Source organism: Podarcis vaucheri (genome assembly GCF_965113315.1).
Source record: "Podarcis vaucheri genome assembly, chromosome: 7".
NCBI classification, from domain to species: domain Eukaryota; kingdom Metazoa; phylum Chordata; class Lepidosauria; order Squamata; family Lacertidae; genus Podarcis; species Podarcis vaucheri.
Window position 1 is genome coordinate 67,974,421 of NC_138765.1, and position 21,506 is coordinate 67,995,926.

Below are 21,506 nucleotides of genomic sequence, written 5' to 3' on the forward strand. Positions count from 1 at the left end.
CCCTGCAAATGCAAATGGGGATAATAGGTAGCTATCCAACAGACCATTTCTGAGGGTGTTCTCTCACACACCATTTGTACTTGTGCCCTGCAGCTTGTGGTCTTCCTAGAGGCATCTAGTCGGCTGCTGGGACCAGCTGGACCTCTTGCCTGATCCAGCAGGGCTGCTCTTGCATTTGTTTAAATCTGGGACATGGGGAACTTGGAGCCCTTTTAAAAAAAAGGATTGGGCAAATTCATAGGTGATAAGGCTATTGATGGCTGCTAGCTGCAATGGATGACCATCGGAGGCAACAATGCTTTTGAATACCAGTTGCTGGAAACCATTGGGTGAAGGAGCAGGCTCTTGTTCCCTGGTCTTGCTTGCGGTTTCCCATTGAGGCATCACTGTGAAGACAGGATGCTGGACTAGACGAGCCACTGGCCTGATCCAGCAAGCTCTACTTATGTTCTTATCTATGGACTTCCAGATACTGTTGGATTCCAAGCCCCTTCAGGCCTGGCTGGAATGGCCAATGGCCAGGGATGCTGATAGCTTAAGGTTACCAGATTTTTTTCTTCAATGAATCCGGGGACACTTTTCAACTTCAATGGATTTTGTATGGGGACTGATGTGTAAATCCGGGGACTGTCCCCGGGGAACAGGGATATCTGGTAACCTTATGCTAGCTAGAATACAGACTCCCCATCCTAATATAAAGGATTAGATCAGGGGTCAGCAAACTTTTTCAGCAGGGGGCCTGTCCACTGTCCCTCAGACCTTGTGGGGGGCCGGACTATGGTTTTTTTTTGGGGGGGGAAATGAACGAATTCCTGTGCCCCACATATAACCCAGAGATGCATTTTAAATAAAAGGACACATTCCACTCATGTAAAAACACGCTGATTCTCCAACCGTCCACAGGCCGGATCTAGAAGGTGATTGGGCCAGATCTGGCCCCCGGGCCTTAGTTTATCTTCCCATGGGTTAGATAAATGGATGGCTAACAACAGGAAAATGCACATTAAAAAATAAAGCAAATGCGTATTGGCAGCTAGTCAGGGTGATAGCTAAGAATACAGCCTTTCAATTGCATTCTATTGCACACTTTTGTAGGGGTATCCTCCTTGCAATTAAGAACGTCAGAAGAGTCCCACGGCAGCCTCTTCTGGCATGTTCATGTGTTCTGTGCTGATTTTAGATGGGGCATTTTGTTTTGTGGTTTGTTTATATTGCCCTTTAAGGGCTTTCCTTGAGACTTGTATGCTTGAATAAAGTTTCCAGAGGTGTTTGTGTCTCTGAATGCGAGGGATGATCAGCCATTTGTGGGTTATTAATTGCCAGCTCGGACAGATAAAAGTCTTCCCTCTGCTGTTGATCACATTTACTGAATTTCAGCCGCTCTGTTGATTGTGTCGCTATTGCATTTCAAGTGAACTTTTTTTGTACCCTACCCTGAAACCGTTGCGATGAAGGGAAGAATTTTAAAGAACTGAAACAAACCAATAAGGCTGTTGTTTTCCTGCCCTGATTTTGGACTTTGTAGAAGCATCTGGATCAGTGTTTCCCAAACTTTGGTCCCCAGCTGTTACTGGACTACAGCTCCCATGATCCCCAGCTTGCAGGACCAGTGGTCAAGGATGATGGGAATTGTAGTCTAAAAAAACAGTTGGAGGGCCAAGTTTGGGAAACACTGGTCTGGATGAAACAGATCAGCCCCCCCCCACCCAATGTTTGGCACTAACCTGCTGGATCAGGCCAAAGGGGGGCCAGTTTGGTCCAGCATTCTGTTCTCACAGAAGCCCACAAGCAAGTCTCAAGCATTTTCCCCTCCTGTGGTTTCCAGCAACTGGTATTCAGAAGCCTTGCTGCCTCTGACTGTGAAGGGCAGAGCATAGCCATTTTGACTAGTAGCTGTTGTCATGTGGTCACGCTGGTTGGGGCTGGAGCGAGCTGTAGTCCCAAAACACCTGGAGAGCACCAGGCTGGGGAAGGCAAGACTAGCTAGATCTTTGGACTGATCTAGTGGTGCTCATTCTGACGGGTTTGCTTTTTTAATAGAACCTCTGCGCCTTTAAACTCCCATGTTGCAAGCAGAAATTCAGCAAATGTGATGCTTCCTAGGCCTGCGTTGGCACTCTGGGGAGAACTTCAGCTGCTGTGTTTCTGCTGGCTATACAATTTCTAGTGGTAGAGAGGCCAAAAGGAGAGCGACTCTGGCTTTGGGAGCATTGTTCTATATCACTGTACATCGCCCTGATATTTGACGAGAGGGTGGTGTATCTAAATACTTCAATAAATAAATAAATACACGGGGCAAAGGGCGAGAGAGGAAGGTTTCTGTGGCCTGCTTGCCTTGTTTTCTTACTTTACGTGCAGGGGGCACCCCAATACGTTTTGGTAATCGGGAACCATCAGATCAAGAAATGTGGTGCAGATGGCACCCCCCATGCACCCTGGTCCCCAGAACTCCACTGTCCACACTTTTGCCATCCAGAAAAGTCATAGGAGATATCTCCCGAGTGCTTTTGAATGGCTTGTCTCTTCCTCCAAAGGCGGTGGACTCTCCTTCTCAGGAGGTTTTTAAGCAGAGGTTGGATGTCCCATCTGTCAGAGATTCTTTAGTTGTGATGCCTGCATTGCAAGGGGCTGGACTAGATGACTTTTGGGGGGGCCCTTCCAATTTCGCAGTTCTATGGTTCTACTCCCTTGTGCAAATTAATTGAAACAAACAATGAATTTAGTAGTTTATTGTACAAAGCTCACATATACATGTACAAAACTCACATTAGTAACGGATATGACCTCTGCTATTTTTAAGCAGCATTTGAACATGGTTTGGCATGGAGTCTACTAGTTTCAAACAGTCACTGTTGATTTTTGGATCTCTGTACCACACTTGAATCAGCACCTGAATTCGCTTCTCCATAGTTGTACAGTCTGCAGCACGGAGGCCACTTTTGCATACAGCCCACAAATTCTCAATGGGATTTACGTCCGGGGAATTCCCTGGCTAATCAAGTACCTGTATTTGCTGCTCTGTCATGATTTTCTTCACCACTTTTGATGTGTGACAGGGGGCTAGGTCCTGCTGTGATATCCCAGTACCATCAGGACACCTCTTTTCCAGCTCTGGAATAACTCTCTTTCGTAGAACCTCAATATATTGTGGCGAGTGCATCATTCCTTCTATGGGCTGCAGGCTTCCGACACCATAATGATCAACTGACTTTTCGTGCTTGTATTGAGTACAGGATTACGAGTAAGATAGAAAACATGCTTTGTTTCAATTAATTTGCACAATGCTGTATGATTGTTAAGTCACTCTGGGAATTGTAGCTCCCAGAATTTGAACAACTCCCAGCACCCTTAACAAAGGACAGTGCCCAGGCTTCTTGGGAGGAAGCCCCCCCAAAATTGGTATGACGGAGCAAGCTTGTTTTCTGCTTCTCCTCTGGGTAGGACCCGAACCAAGGGATTCAAATTACAAGAAGGGAGGTAAAGGTAAAGGGACCCCTGACCATTAGGTCCAGTCATGACCAACTCTGGGGTTGCGGCGCTCATCTCGCTTTATTGGCCGAGGGAGCCAGCGTACAGCTTCCGGGTCATGTGGTCAGCATGACTAAGCCACTTCTAGCGAACCAGAGCAGCACACGGTAACGCCGTTTACCTTCCCGCCGGAGCGCTACCTATTTATCTACTTGCACTTTGACGTGCTTTCGAACTGCTGGGTTGGCAGGAGCAGGGACCGAGCAACGGGAGCTCACCCCGTTGCAAGGATTTGAACTGCCAACCTTCTGATCGGCAAGTCCTAGGCTCTGTGGTTTAACCCACAGCGCCACCCACGTCCCTTCAAGAAGGGAGAGTCCGACTAAATATTAGGAAATGCTTTCAGATGGTAAAAGCTGTTTGACAGTAGAACAGACTCCCTCTAAAGGTGGTGGGGCTTCATTGGGTGGTTTTAAACAGAGTTTGGATGGCCATCTGTCAGGGATTCTTTGCGCTAGTGCTCTACTGGAGTGGCAAATGAATTGATCATCGCAGCAGGAGAAGTGAAGGCCTGTTCCTCACTGCCAATCATTTAGAAGAAGAAGAGGAAGGTGGAAACCATAGTGAAAGTGGCAAAGGTTCTCTTCTGCTCAGTAAAACTGACACAGCTTATCCATTTCACCAGGTTTTTTTATTTTTATTTGCTGCAGAGATGACGACAGCCTTGTCAGTTTTATCACTGCTTTAAAAAAAGTGGGGTGAGACGAGTAATTCTTGCTATGGTAATAGACAGCTGTTGTTAGAGTTACGCAGTCCCCAACTACCCTCAGGCTTAGTATCTGAAAGACATCACACAAAGGAAAGTTGATTGGGAGGGGGGGGAGGAAAAAAACTAAGACAATAGTTCTTAATCAAAGAGATAGGCGTGATATCACACTGCACCCACAAAGGAAGGAAGGGAGAATTGGGAGTGCTCATGGAGCGTGCTCACAATTTCCTCCCCCCCCCCTTTTGAAATTGAATCAGCTATTTGTCATGGTGACACCAGGTGATTGACAGGTAGGCACACACATATTCAAAGTCCTCTCCTCCTCTTGAGTCCAACCCTGGTCTTTTTCTGCACTCCCTTCCACCACAGAGCCCTGGAGACGGAGGTTAATTGGGATAGGGGAAGAGAGCAGACTCGCCAGAGACTGTATGCTCTAATTTGCAGCTGGCTCATGCTAGGATGAAGCCTGCAAGTTGCAGATCTTCCAGATAGATAGATAGATAGATAGATAGATAGATAGATAGATAGATATCCACCTGGTGATTCAAGCCCTCACCTGTCACCAGGAGAGGGCTAAGCAAACCTGGAGACTTCAGGTCACTTCTCATGGTCAGGCAACCCTACATGCCGATGGTCCTATATATATATAGTAGCAGGCTATCTGTGTTGTGTAGGCAGAAGCCAAAGCAATCCAGGGCAACGCGACTGGCCAGCGTGTTCCAACTAATTTACATCTCATAGTTCCCTCAAAGGATCTTGGGAACTGAGTGTGTCAACTAGTTTGGGGCTCAGCATGCTTGTCTATAAAATGGGTCTAATGAGCCTACCTTTTCACATCCTTTCAAATGAGACTCTGGGCTCTGAGTGGTGCGGGTGCCTTCTCTGCAACATGGAGCTCTGTCCTCATGCTTTTTGCTGTAATAAAAGAGATCCGGCATCTTGGTTTTCCAGCTCACCTCGCTTGAGAGCAGCCCAGAACTGCGGCGTGTCGACTCTAGCAGGAAATCAAGGAACTTCAACAAGCAGCCCAGCACCGGGGATTACTACAAGCACCTGGGCAGCGGTGGTAGCGTGGGAGAGCAAACCGGGAACAACCGCAGGATGGCACACAGTGAGGAGGTGAGCCACTAGGGAATACTGCTTCCTTCTGGCCAGCTGCTGTTCCTCTCTAGCCATTCTGAGTAACAGCCAATTGCTGGTCGGGGACAGGGGGGGAGTATGTGGTCCTTGTGAAGGCTCTTTGCAGAGCATAGGCCTTCCGACAGCAGTCAGAGGTAGAGACAGTTGGTTGCCCTAGACTGAAAACAGACACAACCTTCTTAAAAAATGGTTTATATATAGATTGCATTTATAGCCCACTTTTCTCTGCAAGGAGCTCAAAGCGGCATACATGGTTCTCTCTTTCTCTCCTTGTTTAATCCCCACAACAACCCTGTGATGTAGGTGAGGCTAAGAGGCAGTGCAAAGCCCCCAAGGTCACTTCCAGTGAACTTCATGTCCAAATGAGGATTTGAACCCTGATCTTTCCCAGGACTTGGTCCAACACACTAACCACTACACCATGCTGTCCGTCTGATCACAGTAGGTTTATGTGACAAACCATGACTCAAACACTAGGTCCAATCTCCCTGGCCCTCCTCTGTTGCTTCAGATAGTTCATCCACTTTTAAAAACATTTTTTTAACACACTTAAATGCATATACAACCAGCTCCCCCAAATCCGCAGTTCTTTTCCAGCATAGTTGCAAAACTGTTCCTGCGATTGCTTCGAGACCAAGGTGTGTTGGTGAATTCACATATGCTAGCCAGTAGGTGCTGGCTTCTCCCTGATGGGCTGCAAACATGCAAAATCAGCCTCTCCCCCTTTTGTGGCGCAGCCGCCGGTGAGGTAGACCAGGAAACAGTAAGCAGGCAGAGCAAAAGACCAGCTGCCCTCCTCCCCAGCTGTCTCTGGCAGACACCTGCCTCCTTTTTGACCACAGTGGCTGTTTTCTGCTTTCTACCCCACCTCACTGCCCCTCTCTGGAAGAAGACACCTGCATTTGCGGGGAAGTCACTTCCACTGCTCTCAAATGATGTATCCACCTGCATCTTGGCTGCAGGTGGGTCAAGGTGGGACTTGAGCTGCATATCTCTGTGTCAGCTTGTCTGCCCTACTTCTGTGGAAGTAGACAAAGGTGGGTTGGTGAGGTCACACATACTAGCCAGTAGGTGCTGGCTTCTCTCTGTTGAAACCCAGGCTTTGATCCTCCCCAAGGAGGGCCATCCTCTGAGTGGAGGTTGAGTGATAAAACCTAAGAAGATTCCTGTTGGATCAGGCCAATGGCCCATCCATTCCAGCACCCTATTCTCACAGTGGCCAACCAGGTGCCCACTATGGCAGGACCAGAGCCCAAGAGCCCTTTCCCCTCCTATGGCTTCCCAAAACTGGTATTCAGAAGCTATGGAGGCAGAGCACAGTCATTGTAGCTAGTAGTTGCAGCATTTCTTGGTGAGGGCATGTCTCTCATTCCCCCTTCCCATACTTCTGTTGCCACTGCTGCTATTGTTATCAATTTCCTTCTCAGGCTTCCCTTCTGTCCAACGACAACGTGCAAAACGGGAGCCCAGCGGAGAACAAGCCTTCCGGGGAGATGCCTCCCCCTCCTCCTCCCCCACCCCTCCCCGAGGGCGTCTGCCCCCCACCGCCACCCCCTCCATTGCCAACAGAGAACCACCCTCCATCCACCAGCCAGCGGCGATCATCTTCCTCCACCGGAAGTAAGTCAGACAGCGACTTTCCCGTCTGACAGGCGTATCAGCCATTATTGGCTGTGATGGTTATGTGAAGCGTCCATGTTGGCCTCTGAATCAAAGTGGGAAGTGGGTATTGCCCTGTTTCTGAGCTTCCCAGAAACACCTGGTTGGACAGTGTGGGAAACCAAAGATCCATGTGACAGCCACGAGAACAAATTATTTTAAAAAATAATCATTTAAAGCCAAATTGGGATGCAGGAGATAGAAGTGTGAAACAGAGTAGTTGATCAACAAGAACAAAGTCCAGCAGGTCAAAAGCCGTGTTTGACCATTTAAAATAATAATAATAATAACCCCCAATGTTTTTATGGATCCAAAGAGGCTTGGGAACACCCAGAGCTCAGAGTTCCACTGCTTCTGCTTCACGGTGACTGTGGGTCACAGGCTAGTGTGTGTTTTACAGCTTCCCCGCTTTCCCTGTCCTCTCCCTGCAATCTCAAAGTCCACCAGATTCCACACTGAACTGTCAAATGGAAGCAAATTGTAGCTTTAAAAATGTCAGCGTGACTCGGATGTTTCGTGTTCTTGTCTAAAATTCCAAGAAGACCTGGAACTGTCTGAAAACAGAGGGTGTTGAGGCAAAAAAATATATAGCCACGATTCTCCTTTGGGGGCTGCAGGTAGATTATTATTATTTTTTATAAGGGGAGGCAGACGGAAGCGGTTATCTCGACTTACCTTTATCCAAACTCCACCCCTCCGACTTAGCCCTGCCTTTTCCTCTCACTTGGCCCGGGTGGCAGATTTCTGGCTCCCACCCCCAAGGACCTGCTGTGTTGGCCGTCCCAACCCCCCCACCCCACCCCAGAGCTTTGCACCAGCCTGTTCAATGAGCAATGGCTGCTTTTTCCAGGAAGGATTTCTCCACTTGGAAGCCATGAAGAGTAAGTCCAGTGAGCCATTTTGCCATATCTCTGACTGTACCTATTTAATATGCTTGTGTTGTGTAGCTTCCTTGCTTCAGAGCTCTAATTTGTGTGGGTTTGAGCTTTCTTGAGGACTAGTCACACTCGCTGTGAGCATGCCAGACTACAGCTGAAAAAATTCTGGGGACCCATACTGAGTCTACTAAATTGTCTTATTTTGCATAATTTTGCGGTTAATATTTGAGTAGTGAGATGTCCATAAGACATCTTATACACATGTATAAGGAAGTGTCCCAGATGGTGAAGAAACAGTCATTATCATATTTTTGAGCATTTATATCAATTACATTCTCACAATAATTCTCGAAACACCCTTTTAGGTCAGGGGAGAGTACTACTCTAAGGAAGACAGACAGCCACCCACCCAAAGAGGGTAATCAGAGCATGGCTGGTGCAGGTATACTGTAGGAAGGAAGGATAGTAACTTGTATAGGTCTATTATTTTAATAATTTTCATGGACTTTGCTGTGTGGGCGGCACTCTAAACTTGCTCAGAGGCACCCTTTCCCCTCTGTCCCCCTTGTAAGTCTCAAGACATACTATTTGACAGGATTTTGGGAATCCCATGTTATGCTGATGAAGAACTCAGTCTCAGTGTCTTATATTTGGACATTTTGGGAGCAAACAGGAGCCCCCCTTTTTTCTTAGTAAAACCAGAATTTCTTGGGGAAGTATGGGCCCCTGAGAAAGTGGTTGCTTTCCCTTGGAAACGGTCAGTTGTAAACTTAAATGGAAGGAGCTATTCACTTCTTCCAAGAAGGGAAAGAACCGGCTGTTGAACTAGATTGTCAGCACTCTTGCAAAACTACAATTCCCAGGATTCCTTGGGGGAAGTCACGAGGGCTCAACTGGCGCAAAACCCATGCACTATCTTGTAGTTCAGAAACGTTCTCCCTCCCGCTCTCTGCTTTTAAATACATCTGCAGTTGCCTCCCTTAGCAAAGGCTTTAGCTCCTTAAAATATTGATGGAGGCTTAATCCTCAGGCTTTTGTGTTGGGTGCTTACCTGTCACCACACCCCATGCCAAGCCTACATTATTTAGTACAAATTGAGTCTGGCAATGCATCCGGATTGTGGGATGCAAATGGCAATAAGGGTGTTAGAGCCTCAGCTTACGGACGTACACACCGAATCTCTGTCTCTATATCCTGACTGAGAAACACACACAGAAGCTTGTTTCTAAAAGACTATGTCGCTCCATTAGGCTGAGCCATTCCTTACAGAAGCCTGCCAAATGCCTCTAGGAAACTCATATGCTTCTGCTTCCCTGACTCATGCAGAGATGCGACAGGCACCCTCCTCAAGGCAAATGGTTGCCTTCTCTCTGCTTCAATTATTCAGGTTATAGAGATGCTCTACCTCCAAGCTGTGGCCTTTCCTCCAAAGGCCAAATGTGGGCTGGAAGGGTACTGGGAATTGTTATTGCTATGGGAGCCTAGAACCACCGATCCCAGAATGCATTGCTGAGCACCCAGAACAGCTATGAAACAGGGAGGAAGCTGGTTTGCATTTCAAACCATACTACAAACATCATACAAGTCTCTTGGTAAATGCTGCTGATCCCCAGAGGCTTCACACAGAATCACAGTTCTCGCACCTCAGAGACAATTGCTCATTTTCTTCCTCTGCAGAAATGGCCAAGCCCAATTAATTTGTCTCCCCAAAGCAACTGCAGTTTTTGTTTTACCTCAGTGTGCCTCCCAGAATCTGCACAGCCTCACACTATTTAAATACGTTTTGGGAAATTTTCCACCGTGTGCCTCCTTGCAAAATCCCGGTGCAGGGAAAAAGTCACAGTGGCTTTCCATGATGCAAGGATATGATAAATCACTACAGTGGTGCCTCGCAAGACGAAAAGAATCCGTTCCGTGAGTCTCTTCGTCTTGCGTTTTTTTCGTCTTGCGAAGCAAGCCCATTAGCGGCTTAGCAGATTAGCGCTATTAGCGGCTCAGCGGGCTTAGCGGATCAGCTGATAAGCGGCTTAGCGGATCAGCTGTTAAGTGGCTTAGCGGCTTAGGATCAGCTGATAAGCGGCTTAGCGGCTTGGGGGAAAGGGGGGGAGGAAAAAAACCTCGCAGGAACTCGCAAGACATTTTCGTCTTGCGAAGCAAGCCCATAGGAAATTCGTTTTGCGAAGCACCTCCAAAACGGAAAACCCTTTCGTCTAGCGGGTTTTCCGTCTTGCGAGGCATTCGTCCTGCGGGGCACCACTGTATTGATGTGAGAGGTATCTTCAAATATCTGATGGGCTGTCACAGGGAAGGTGGAGCAAGCTTGTCGTCTGCTGCTCCAGAGGGGAGGACCCAGACCATGGCTTTGATTGACAAGGAAGGAGATGCCAACTAAATATTAGGAAGAACTTTCTGGTGGTAAGAGCTGCTTGACCGTGGAATGGATGTCCTTGGAAGGCGGTGGATTCTCCTTTGTTGGAGGTTCTTAAACAGAGGTTGGATGACCACCTGCCAGGGGTGCTTTAGCCATGATTCCTTCATTGCACTAGATGAACCTTGGGTTTCCCTTCCAACTCCACAATCCTGCGGTCCATTTTTTTTTTTAACTTATGTGGAAATGGAATGAACTGAACTTTAGTAATGAGAAAAAAGAGAGGGGCTGAAATAGACACATCCTGCCCTCCCTTAGAGATTTTTAAAGAGACATTGGATGGCATATACATGTCCCCTGGCTATAAAGTGTATTCAAAGATAAGACAGTACCAAATTATCGAAGGCTTTTCACCAAAGCCAGACTAAGCGTCTTTCCTTCTGCAGTGTTGGATGGCAGGTTGAGAGGAGTTCCCTACCAGGACAGACTTTGCTCGTGTGCTCAAGACATCGATTCCATAAAACATATTTTGTTGCACTGTGCAAAATATGAGCAAGCCAGGGCTGAACTGATATTACCCTTGCTGGTACCTTTCCTGGGGAAATCAGAGGCTCACTATGTCAGGTTCCTATTGGAAGACCGGACAAACGCTAGAACATTAGCAGTGGCAAAGTTTTTATGGGTGGTTGCAAGAACCAATGATCCCTATATTCTGAACGAAATGCTTGTTTAACCTGCAGGTAGGCTGTATGAATTGTGTATTGCTTTGTAACGATTTGTTGGGTCTCTGGACTGTAATAGAGGTTAATGATGATGAGATAAGAAGGAGGAAAGGGTGCTGTGGCAACCAGTGTCAGCCGCAGTGGTCCCCATTATTTGCACGATACTGAGCCTTTTCACCTGCTGCCCTCACCTGCTGCCACTACCTGGGGGCCCATGGGCTGCGAGTCCCCAGACCTCAGCCCCAAAACTCAGGGGCTAAGTTTCCACCAGAGCCGAGGTCAGAAGCTCGCTGTGGGTCAGAGCAGTGCTCGTTCTCCTGGGAATGCCTTGTCCCCTCTGTTCACCCCTCCCCAACCCCAATTGTCCTGTGCCCGCCGCCCCTCTGCTGGAGGAGGCACACAGGGCTCCTTTTGTTTGTGCTCATATGCTCCGCATTAGCCGAGCCACGTGGACATCTATCAGGGGCCCCCGGGGGCTTATTAGCGCTTCCAATTTGGCAGCCGCTCAACACACGGCACTTATTAGCCCTGAATCCAGGAGGATTTGGGGTCTCAAGCTGGCTCTTAATAGCATGTCGTTTTCTCAAAGTGGGCCATTAATGCCAGCAGGCTTTTTGTCTTTGCTCCCCGAGGGGAAAGGCGCTCCCGAGACCCCGTCCATTCATTCCTCCTGCCCGGAGGAGGGAGGCTGACGCCGGAGCCTTTCCTTCCGCCCCTTTCTGGTGGCACCATGGCCCCTTGCTAGGGAATTAGGAGCGACGGAGCCGCATGGCGCAGGAAGACAGATGGTGGCGCGAGGAGCCTGGGTCTTGTCTTGCCGCGCCGTCTGCTCAGGAGCGCTGGGGCTGCGCCCTGCGTGCTATGCTGACGCACACCAAACAGGGCAAGTATCCTCCTTGCAGTAGACCAGCTTTGGCAACCGCCTCCCCACTCCCTAAGTGGGTCAGAACACCCGGGGCAATGTTAGTGGTTCAGTTTTCTGCTCCTCTGTGGTTGGTGCCAGGTGTGTGAGGTCAGGCGACGGCTGGAGCAAACATCTAGTCCTGCGCTCCAGAATCAGAACTAGCCAGGTGGGGAGGCGATGCAACCCAACAGGACTAAATAGCTCCCGAAATGGGATTTTCATTAGCCCAGATCAGCGCTATTCCGGGTCCCCCTGGGAAGATGGGAGGGGCTGGCACCTGGCTAACGCAGCCCTGGCCTTTCCCTGGCCTCCTTTATCCCTTCTTAACCTCTACCTGTCTGATTCCTTGCACCTGAACACTGGATGGGTCGCGTCAGGAAAAGGTGAGGTGCCATTGCGGGCTTCAGAGGAGGGGTGCGTGGTCTGCTGGGAGGACCCGATCAAGAGGATATTCTGCCTAAACGTTAGGAAGAACTCCCTGATGGTGAGAGCTGTTGGGCAGTGGAGGGGGCTCCCTCGGAAGGTGGTTGGAGGTTTTCAAGCAGAGGCTAGGTGGCGATTTGCCAGGGATTCCTTAGCTGCGATTCCTGCACTTGAAGGGGGGTTGGACTAGATGACCCTTGGCACCCTTTCCAACTGCACAAGTCTATCCGTCTTTGAAGTGTCAGGCACCCTGTTTGCATCCTGCACGCTTCAGTCTGTGGGCTTCCTTTTCCATGTGAGTCGTCTCGGTTTGGGATGCTATGGAACTGGTTGGAGGTGTTGGCATGTTTTGGTTCTTCCCCGAACGACAGCAAAGCTGGCTTTTTGCGGTGATGTCGTGGGACACCTCTGCCCACTCTACTTTCCCCCCACTGGCTTTGAACGTGGTGTAGCGATTAGCTTGCCGTTGCTTTGAATGTTTCCAGCTTCCACCGAGATGGGATTACCATGTGCGTCCCTGGCTCGCCGGGGCTCTTAAGGACATCATCGCCCCCGCATTGCATATTTTTTGTGTTCCAAGGCGGTTCCTTCAAATACACAGAGAATAGGTGTGGTGCTCTTGACTCCTGTGGGTTTTTTTTGGGGGGGGGTCATTTGCAGAACTTGACTTGGTAGAGCTCCTTAAGAAGCCCGGTGGAAGCATTAGAAGTCTGTCTGGTGAGCAATGTCACACAAATGAAGACACCCAATTCTCCTGCCAGTGACTGGAAATGCTCAACTCACTTGCTGTGGACCATGATTAACTCCAAGGCAGCCTAATTGGGGGACGGGGAGGCATGGGCTTGAGCAATTACCCAGAGAGCTCTCGATTGGCAGAATTGTTTCACCTTCCAGCTCCAATCATTGAGCCTCTTTCTTACAAAGATAATGTGAAAAATGTATCTTGAGTGAGGTTGCAATTAGGTGAGGCAACAGGTCACAGATCTCCAGGAGTTTTATATAAATAGTAGTAGTAGTAGTAGCTATATGGGGGTGGAATATGATGAGGATCTTTTTTCTGGCCATGTACTTTTTCTGGAGAAAATGCCCCCCTCCCCATTATCTTCAAAACCTTGCCAGAGACTGCAGTCAGGGGAATTGTATGCATGAAGAGGTGGAGGAGAGGTTAGGTTTTGTTTCTGTTTGCAGGACAAACTCCCTTGTTTCCTCAACCCAAATGCGAACTGAAATTTCCACTCCACTGAATTTTGCAATGCATTTATCTGGCCAGGTGATACATGCAAAAATGTATGTGTTAGGAAAAATAACATACATATAAGAATGCAACATAACTGGGGAAACAGCTTGCAATGATGTGTATGCTAGCCAAAGCTGCATACAAAAATGGGTTTTGTTAGAAGAAATCCGCAGTAAAATGTCAATAATTGTTTGTGGGGTGTTGTTGCATTTTAATGCAAATTGCTGTGGAAATATGAGCTGAGTTGGAAGAATGAGAAACTCAGAGAACCGAAATTAAAAGGATCTGTCGTTCCTAGGATGAATGCTCCCCTGTTGTTGTTTTAAAAAATCCATCCGCATGGGAAACTAGCAAGTCAGAGAGGAGGAGATGTGGGCAGTTTATTGCAGACAAGTTTGGAGGGGAAGAATCCACATGACAATGTCCTCATCCAAATGCCACCCTGTATTTTCTACCCCACGTTTAATCAGGATCAACTCTTTTTGGGGTTTATTGGTTTGTTTTACTGATCGGATTTTCCTCGGAAACAGTAAATCCGGATTAAATGGGGAAATATTGTGTGGTGGCATTGTGGCATAGATGCTGCAAATGTATGAACAGCAGTAAGGTCATGATCAACCACCACATGGAAGTGGCTTGGGTTTCATGTAAGCCCTAGGTCAGGGGTCAGCAAACTTTTTCAGCAGGGGGCCAGTCCACTGTCCCTCAGACCTTGTGGGGGGCCAGACTATATTTTGAAAAAAAATAATGAACTAATTCCTATGCCCCACAAATAACCCAGAGATGCATTTTAAATAAAAGGATACATTCTACTCATGTAAAAATATGCTGATTCCCAGACAGCCCGTGGGCTGGATTTAGAAGGTGATTGGGCCAGATCCGGACAAACTGAATTTAAGAAATGAGAAAGTGAGAGGGGCTGAAATTGATGCGCCCTCCCCTTCACCCTCTGTTTCAGGCACCAAGTCATTCAACATGATGTCCCCGACCGGTGACAACGCAGAGCTGCTGGCAGAAATCAAAGCCGGGAAGAGCCTGAAGCCTACACCCCAGAGCAAGGGCTTCACCACCATCTTCTCGGGCTCTGGCCAGACAGCCACCAACGTAGGTGACCGACTGGGTTGCCTGCCTGTTTGCAAACCAAGTTCCTCCTTATCCTCCTTAGAAGTGCGAGTGGGGGGAGGGCAGAGGCCCCAAAGAGGCTTTTGGAGCAGGATTAACTCTTTGTAATTAGAAGCAGGGAAGCTGATTGGCTGCTGTGTGTGTGTGTGTGTATGTGTGTGTGTGTGTGTGTGTGTGTGTGTGAGAGAGAGAGAGAGAGAGAGAGAGAGAGAGAGAGAGAGAGGAGTCTAGGAGTCTTCTGGAGCTCAGTTCAACAGCATTGCCCTTAGAGGATGTGGGGGTGGGCAGCAGATGGGGGCTTATCAGTGGGGTCCTTAAGCTTTTACTAATGCAAAAACAAGGCTGGTTTTTTTGGCAGGGGGGATTCCTCACTCCAGCTGCAGGGAATGCTGCCCCACGTGGCTGCACTCTTGCAAACTGTTCCCAGCAGTAATAATAATAATAACAATAATTTATTATTTATACCCTGCCCATCTGGCTGGGTTTCCCCAGCCACTCTGGGCAGAAAGCAAATTCCAAAATACACGTTGAGGCAATTCCTCAAGCCTGCCAAAATGTCCCCAAACAGTAAGTATCTAAAGAGAAGAGCTCAAATGGCTGTAGGTGTCCCCCCCCCACCCCATGTATAGCATGCTTTTATTTCTTATACAAGTATTGGAGGCACATGGGCACTCCGTAACCACAGGTATATTGGGGCGTGTTGAATTTTTCAACTTCCAATTCCAAAAATGAGGATGGGCAAAGAAGTTGTAACATGACTTGGGAATTCAAAAGATATTTTGGTTAAATTGACATAATTTGGTTTTGCTTGGTAAATAACTACAGAAGAATATTGACTCATCCGATTATTTGTGTGTATGTTTGTGTGTGAAAAAATGTGTGGAAAATGGCATGGAAATGATTTAAAAATGATTGCCAAGTGCCTGGAGATCCTGTCAAAACATCAAGAAGAGGTTTCTGGGGAATGGGGCGGAACCACTGGCTGAGAGGGTGGTACCATGGGCCAAGCTTGGTCGTCAGATGATCTGTTTGGTTTGTGCCCTCCACACCAAGGAGTTACCCCTGCGATGCTTGATCACAGCCCTTGATGGGAAGACCTTGTCTAACAGCCGGCAGACGGGTAGCATTGGCAAGATACTAGACGCAGCTACAACCTTGACATTGATTCTTCGCCAAACTCTCACTTCACTGAGTGACAATGTCGTAAAGAATCTGTCTACTGATTAAGTGTTGGCTCACACAGGCTGTAAGGACAGGGAAACCGCCCACGGATCTGGCCCTACTTGAAATTGGTGCAGTGAGCTGTTCAAGGAGGTGGTTAGCAACAGCAAACAGGCTTTGTCACTTACGGGTTTCAAAACAGGGCTGTTGTCCATTTTCCTTTGTGATAATGTTCTTGTTTTATCTTTTTTGGGTAGACCACTGTTTTACACACAAGTGGTGTATCTGTTTTATGAAATAAGTAAGTGCAAACCGAACTCTCGTTCCTAACTCTCGGTTCCTTTTCACCCCACCCAACTCCAGGTCGAGGCTCCTGCATCTTCCCCTTCCCCTACCAGGACTCCGACCCCTCCATCCACCCCGGATGCGCCTCCCGCGCCCAGACCGGCGGCCTCCCCGGAGCCAGTGGTCAATGGCTCCTCGTTGTCGCCCTCCTCGTCAGCCGCGGCTGGCCAGGTGGACATTGAGGCCCTGATCCCTACCCACGATGAGCAGGGGAGACCCATCCCGGAGTGGAAGCGCCAGGTGATGGTCCGCAAGCTGCAGGTGAAGATCCAGGAAGAGGAAGAGCAGAGGCGCAAGGTAGGAAGCGTGGGGGGCGTGGGGGGGCGTGGGGGGCTGGTCAGCATGGCGTGGTGCTGCGTGCTCTGGTCTTGTCACCTGTGTTTGCTGTGAGGATCCCTCTGAGGAAAGCATCAACCCTTGGCCCCACGGCCTCAAGACCCCCTTCAAGGGCTGCTGAACTCACCCCTGTCCATTGGGCTAGACTGTCCGGGGATTGATGAGAGTCCCAACAGCATGGACACCAGGCTGAGGAAGGTGCTCAGTCCACTAGCTCTTTCTGGATTCTCCTCCCCTTCCTGATCTACTGTTCTCCAGCCCAGAGTGGGTTTCCTGGGAGGAACCACCTCCACCCACCCCTGGGGACTGCCTTCTCCTGGGTCAGATCATTTTGATCCACCAAGCTCTTTATTGCCTCAGCTAGCTGGCAGGAACCTTTGAATATTACATCGGAAGCTGCCCTAATGTTACTTTAGGACAAGGAGCGGCTCACCTGTGGTCCTTCCAATACGGTATTGTTGTTTACGACTCACAATCATTTGGGTTTTCTAAATTTGTTTTATTTCACAAGGTTTATGCGTCACTTGATTGTGAGGGGGGAATCTCAAAAGGGCTTTACAGGAAGAATAAGGCAATGGCACAGAAGAACAGCTATCTAAACTGTTCAGAAAATGAAATCAATGATAAGCTAGAAATGGATTAAAATGCAATTGTTGTTACTACTCCTACTCCTACTATTATTATTACCAATTCTATTTATTTATCCGTTTATCCCACCTTTCCTCCAAAGAAAGTGCAGAATTCTGGGTTTCTGCCAGTAACAACCATAACAAAAATTCCACTGGGTTGGTCCAAAGATCAATCTAGTTTAGTCTTTTCCAACCTAATGCTCTCCAAATGTTTTTAGCACAGTTATGCTGGCTGGAACTGCAAATTAAAATGTTTGAGAGGGGCGGTTTTATTTTATTATGATTTCTTTTTTGTATTTATATCCCAGCATTTTCTCCAACGGGCTCAAGGTGACATAGATGGTTTCCCCCTTCCTCATTAAATCCCCACAGCAACCCTTTGAGGTAGGTTAGGCTGAGAGACAGCGACTGGCCCATGGTCACCCAGCGACCTTTGTGGCTGAGTTGAACCCTGGTCTCGCCCAGGTCCTAGTCCAACGCACTAACCGCTACACCACCAGAAAGGACTCTGATTATGATCACTACATTCACCGGAATAACTTGCTTCAGTGGCCAGATTTGGCCCACTGGACCTCCATCCATCTGGCTCGGACACTCCGTCAAAGGCAAGCAATGCAGGCTGCGATCCATTCTGTTGCACCAGCTATGGGGGGGCGGGGGACTTGCGATGAGCAGACATCCCCCTCCGCTGCAGAGCGACAACAGCATTGTTCTGCCAGCTGGGCAGGTTAATGTGCTACCTGCAGGGGCCTAGGGACAATTCCTGCACCGGTTCGATTTCCCTGCTCCTCCCTGCTGGGCCAGTATGAGCTGTGGGTGCACCAGTTTCTGCACCCCTCCATAACCAGGGTTTGGACTGCTGTGTTGTATGATGAGATACAGTTATATCAACCCCACTAGCAGCTTGTTCCCATGGACACCTGTATCTATCTACCTATCAGTCCTATCCATCTCTCCACTCCTCCTTAGCTACATTGCAGGGAGTTGAACTAGAGGACCCTTGGGGCCCTTTCCAGCTCCTCAATTCTGTGAGTCTATGATCCATCTTCCTTCCTTGACCTTCAGTCTCCAACATGAGCAGCCTGGTTCCATGGCCCCTTTTGCAAATCAAGTTCATTGAGCCTCCAGGGCTCGGGGTTCTTCTTTCCCACCTCGTTTGGCCACCTGAGACTTTTCTGTGTGCTCCGGCTGGGGGGAGGCGGAGAGGTGAGGGGCATGTGGCTGGCATGTGGTTGGCATGGTCCTGCATCCTTTGCCTTGGTGTGGCTGACTCTGAAGTGCATTTAACCTGCAGTAGGTGCCAAGGGTCCTCGGCTCAAGGCTGGGGTTCCCAGCATCTGATGGTGGCCCACCAAGCTCCACTCTTTGCTGCCGTGTCTTCAATTTGGTCCGTCTAAGTAAAACCAACCAACCAACCAACCAACCTGCTTTTCCTGAAAAAGAACCCCCTAACAGACAACACACACCCCGTTCGCTACAAAGCACGATACTGCAGCGTTAAATGCCTTACATGATCACTCGGTGGTGTAATGTGTGAGCATCATACCTGCGGCCTCTGCCGTTGAGTCGATCACACCCTTGTGTTCCTTCTGGTTCTCTCGCTGCCCGCCACGTGAGCTGGAAACTGTAAGTGTCTCTGTCTCCTCCCCCCTCCAACCACTTTCCAGTTTTCCCCTGCCCCGCTTCACCCCACCCACCCCACCCCGGCCTGCGCAACTCCCTGGGAGCGCCAACGTGTTGCGCCACCATTACACCACGAAGGGACATGTAAGGCCTTGTGGCGTGTGCGAAACCCGGGCAAATGTAGAGGACGGTCCTGAGGGAGCCCCTTTGCCCTCTGTTCTTTTCTGCCCTGCCGTAGCTTCCCTCCAGCCACCAGGAAGGCTGGCGCTACTCCCATGCCCACAAGGCTATCCTGGGGCCCTTCGGGGAGCTCATGACCGAGGAGGACATCCTCTACCTGGAGAGGCAGATCGAGAACCTCCAGGTGATGCACAAGGTGCAGAAGGTGGAGACCCAGCTGGAGCAGCTGGAGCAGGAGCTGCAGCAGCTGCTGCCCGTCTCAGCCGCCTTGGCGAAGGAGCACTTCACCGTCAACCCCAAGCGCATGCAAGGCCAGGCCGAGGACCTCCCGGCCTGGTGCAGCAAGATCTCCACCCTCCTGAAGAGCATGGCGCTCCTCCTGGCCACCCTGGGCGGAAAGGCCATTACCCTGGCGGACATGGTCACCCCGCAAGGGCCGGAGCAGGCGGGCAACATTGCTGCTGTGGGGGCTGCACCACCTCTCAAAGAAGGCCCCTCCAACATCACTCGGTCGCAGTCCTTCAGCTGCACCCGGGAGGAGGTGGAGAAGGAGATCATGCAGTGGGGGGTGTCGGTGAAGAACCTCAAGGCCAATTATGAACTGCACATGCAGGCACAGGTGCCCAATGCCATGCCCAGCCGGGTGTACAAGAGGAAGCGGTCCTTGCCGGTGGGGACAGCTCAGTTCACTCTTGGCCGGGAGCCCATCTTGGAAGAAGACTACATCACCGGCATTGAGCCATTTGGTGGGCTTGGGGAAGAAGAGATCTCCACCATGGGCCTGGAGCCGCCCATCCCTCTCTCTCATGCACCTCTGCTTTACAGTGAAGCGGGGGTCCTTTTCCCAAAGCAGGCTGACGTCCCATGCGTGGCGGGAGACCCCTTCGGGGAGGCACTGTTCAGCCCTGACCACATGACCCGTAGCCTCCCGGTCCAGACAGAGTTGAGCTGTGTCCAGGATTACATCGACATGCGGAAGGAGAGGATCGTCTACCTCTTCCTGGAGCACTGGAAGAAGTGGACCTTCACGGAGTCGGTCAGGCAGGCCACGCCCAAGAGGAAGGTGGCTGCCTCTGATGCTGCAAACGCCAACTCGGACGGAGCTCGGCTGATGCCCTTGGGGAGGAAGCCCAGCGAGGACGACCGGCTGCTGTATTTCATGAAGCAGCGGCAAGTGGTCGGGAAGCTGATTGCCCACTGGAGGAGCATCATCAGCCAGGTGCCCACCAGGCAGATCCGCCGCCTGAGCCGCACCAACATGCTCTACTGGCCCGAGCACTTCCTGCCCCACATCAGCGGCACGCCTGTGGCCTACGACAGCCTCACCTTGGACCTCTTCATGCTGGGCTACTTCCAGCTGTTGGAGATGAGCATGAGCCGCGCAGAGCGCAAGTTCCGCCACCTCCTCTGCTACGAGATGTTCGACCGGCTGGGCAGCCACAGCTGGGAGCTCATCCGCCACTTCCACAAGGTGGTGATGGAGGAGGTAGAGGCCGGCAAGAGGGACTGGCTGGATGGCTTCGAGGACCTCAAGCAGGAGTTCTTTGGTGACAACCTGCAGCCCGACCAGGCGGCTTCCGCAGAGCGGTCGGCAGTGTCATCGCCCCGCCCACCCTCCATTCTCTCCCATCAGGCGTCGTCCCAAACATTGGTCAGCAGTGTCCAAGAGCCCAGCATGACCACAGATGAACTGACCCCAGCGTCCCTCGACCCCAAGAGCAGGAAGAACTCGGTCCAGCTCGTTTCGGAGCTCGGGGAGTTTAGCAACGAAGACATTTGCCGCTATATAGACCGCAGCTTCTCCTTCTGGAAGGAGAAGGAGGCTGAGATGTTTGATATCTGAGGGTGCTTCCTGGAAGGGTGGAGAGAGGGCATGCGCAGAGAGATTCGGCCCCGGTTTTTTCCATGCAAACTCAGAGGCACACAGTGCAGACTACTAGCGCCACTGCGGCCCAACCCACCTTTGTGGAAAATGATATTGGGGCTGCTCTCAAAGGCAACAACTTTATTCAAGCCGGTGGTGGGAGTGAGGAGGGGGCTGAGGACATGGGGGCCCTCAGCGAAGGCCTTGCCGTGTCTTGGAGAACAGAGGCGAGGGGCCAGAGGTGCACTTCGCCTTACTTCTATTGGGAGAACGTCTCCAATTCGTTGAGAACCCATTGATTTGCATTATTCAGGGCAGGCGTAAAGAATGTCTCCTTGAACCATCACGTAATTTATACGAGGGATTTGCTACCACGAGGTTGGTGGTGGCCAATCTTGGGGAAAGGACCAGACCAATTTTTACAGAGAGAGGGTGGTAGGTCTGCCAACCCCTGCTGATCACAATGGCTAAACACCAAATCAGGTCTTTTGTCCAACTAACTCAGTGTTGTCGACACTGACTGGCAGCATCTCCAGTTTCAGACAGGGGTCTGTTTCCCAACCAGAAGGTGCCCTGCCACTGAGCCATGGTGCTTCTAGTCACATTCCTAGAGCTCTGTGAGTATCTGGGGAAGGTTGTCATCATCATCTCAGCTTCCCAGAGACACCTGATTGGCCA

At 49.9% G+C, this 21,506-nt stretch overlaps 2 protein-coding genes across 2 annotated transcripts in view; both read left to right on the forward strand.

Annotated features, from left to right (window-relative positions):
- The window catches only part of ESPN (espin), a 106,702-nt gene that overhangs the window by 72,769 nt on the left and 12,427 nt on the right, over nt 1–21,506 (forward strand). Inside the window, exons 8-11 of the mRNA XM_082229973.1 lie at nt 5,189–5,356; nt 6,805–6,997; nt 14,527–14,672; nt 16,215–16,493. Of these exons, the coding sequence (XP_082086099.1) occupies nt 5,189–5,356; nt 6,805–6,997; nt 14,527–14,672; nt 16,215–16,493 (786 nt within the window). The remainder of the gene's footprint in view (nt 1–5,188; nt 5,357–6,804; nt 6,998–14,526; nt 14,673–16,214; nt 16,494–21,506) is intronic.
- LOC309537594 (espin-like protein) lies at nt 17,501–20,807 on the forward strand (the record flags this gene model as incomplete). The annotated part of the gene is made up of 2 exons (XM_082232489.1): nt 17,501–17,545; nt 19,023–20,807. 2 exons carry the CDS (start codon nt 17,501–17,503, stop codon nt 20,805–20,807), a joined length of 1,830 nt encoding a protein of 609 aa, XP_082088615.1.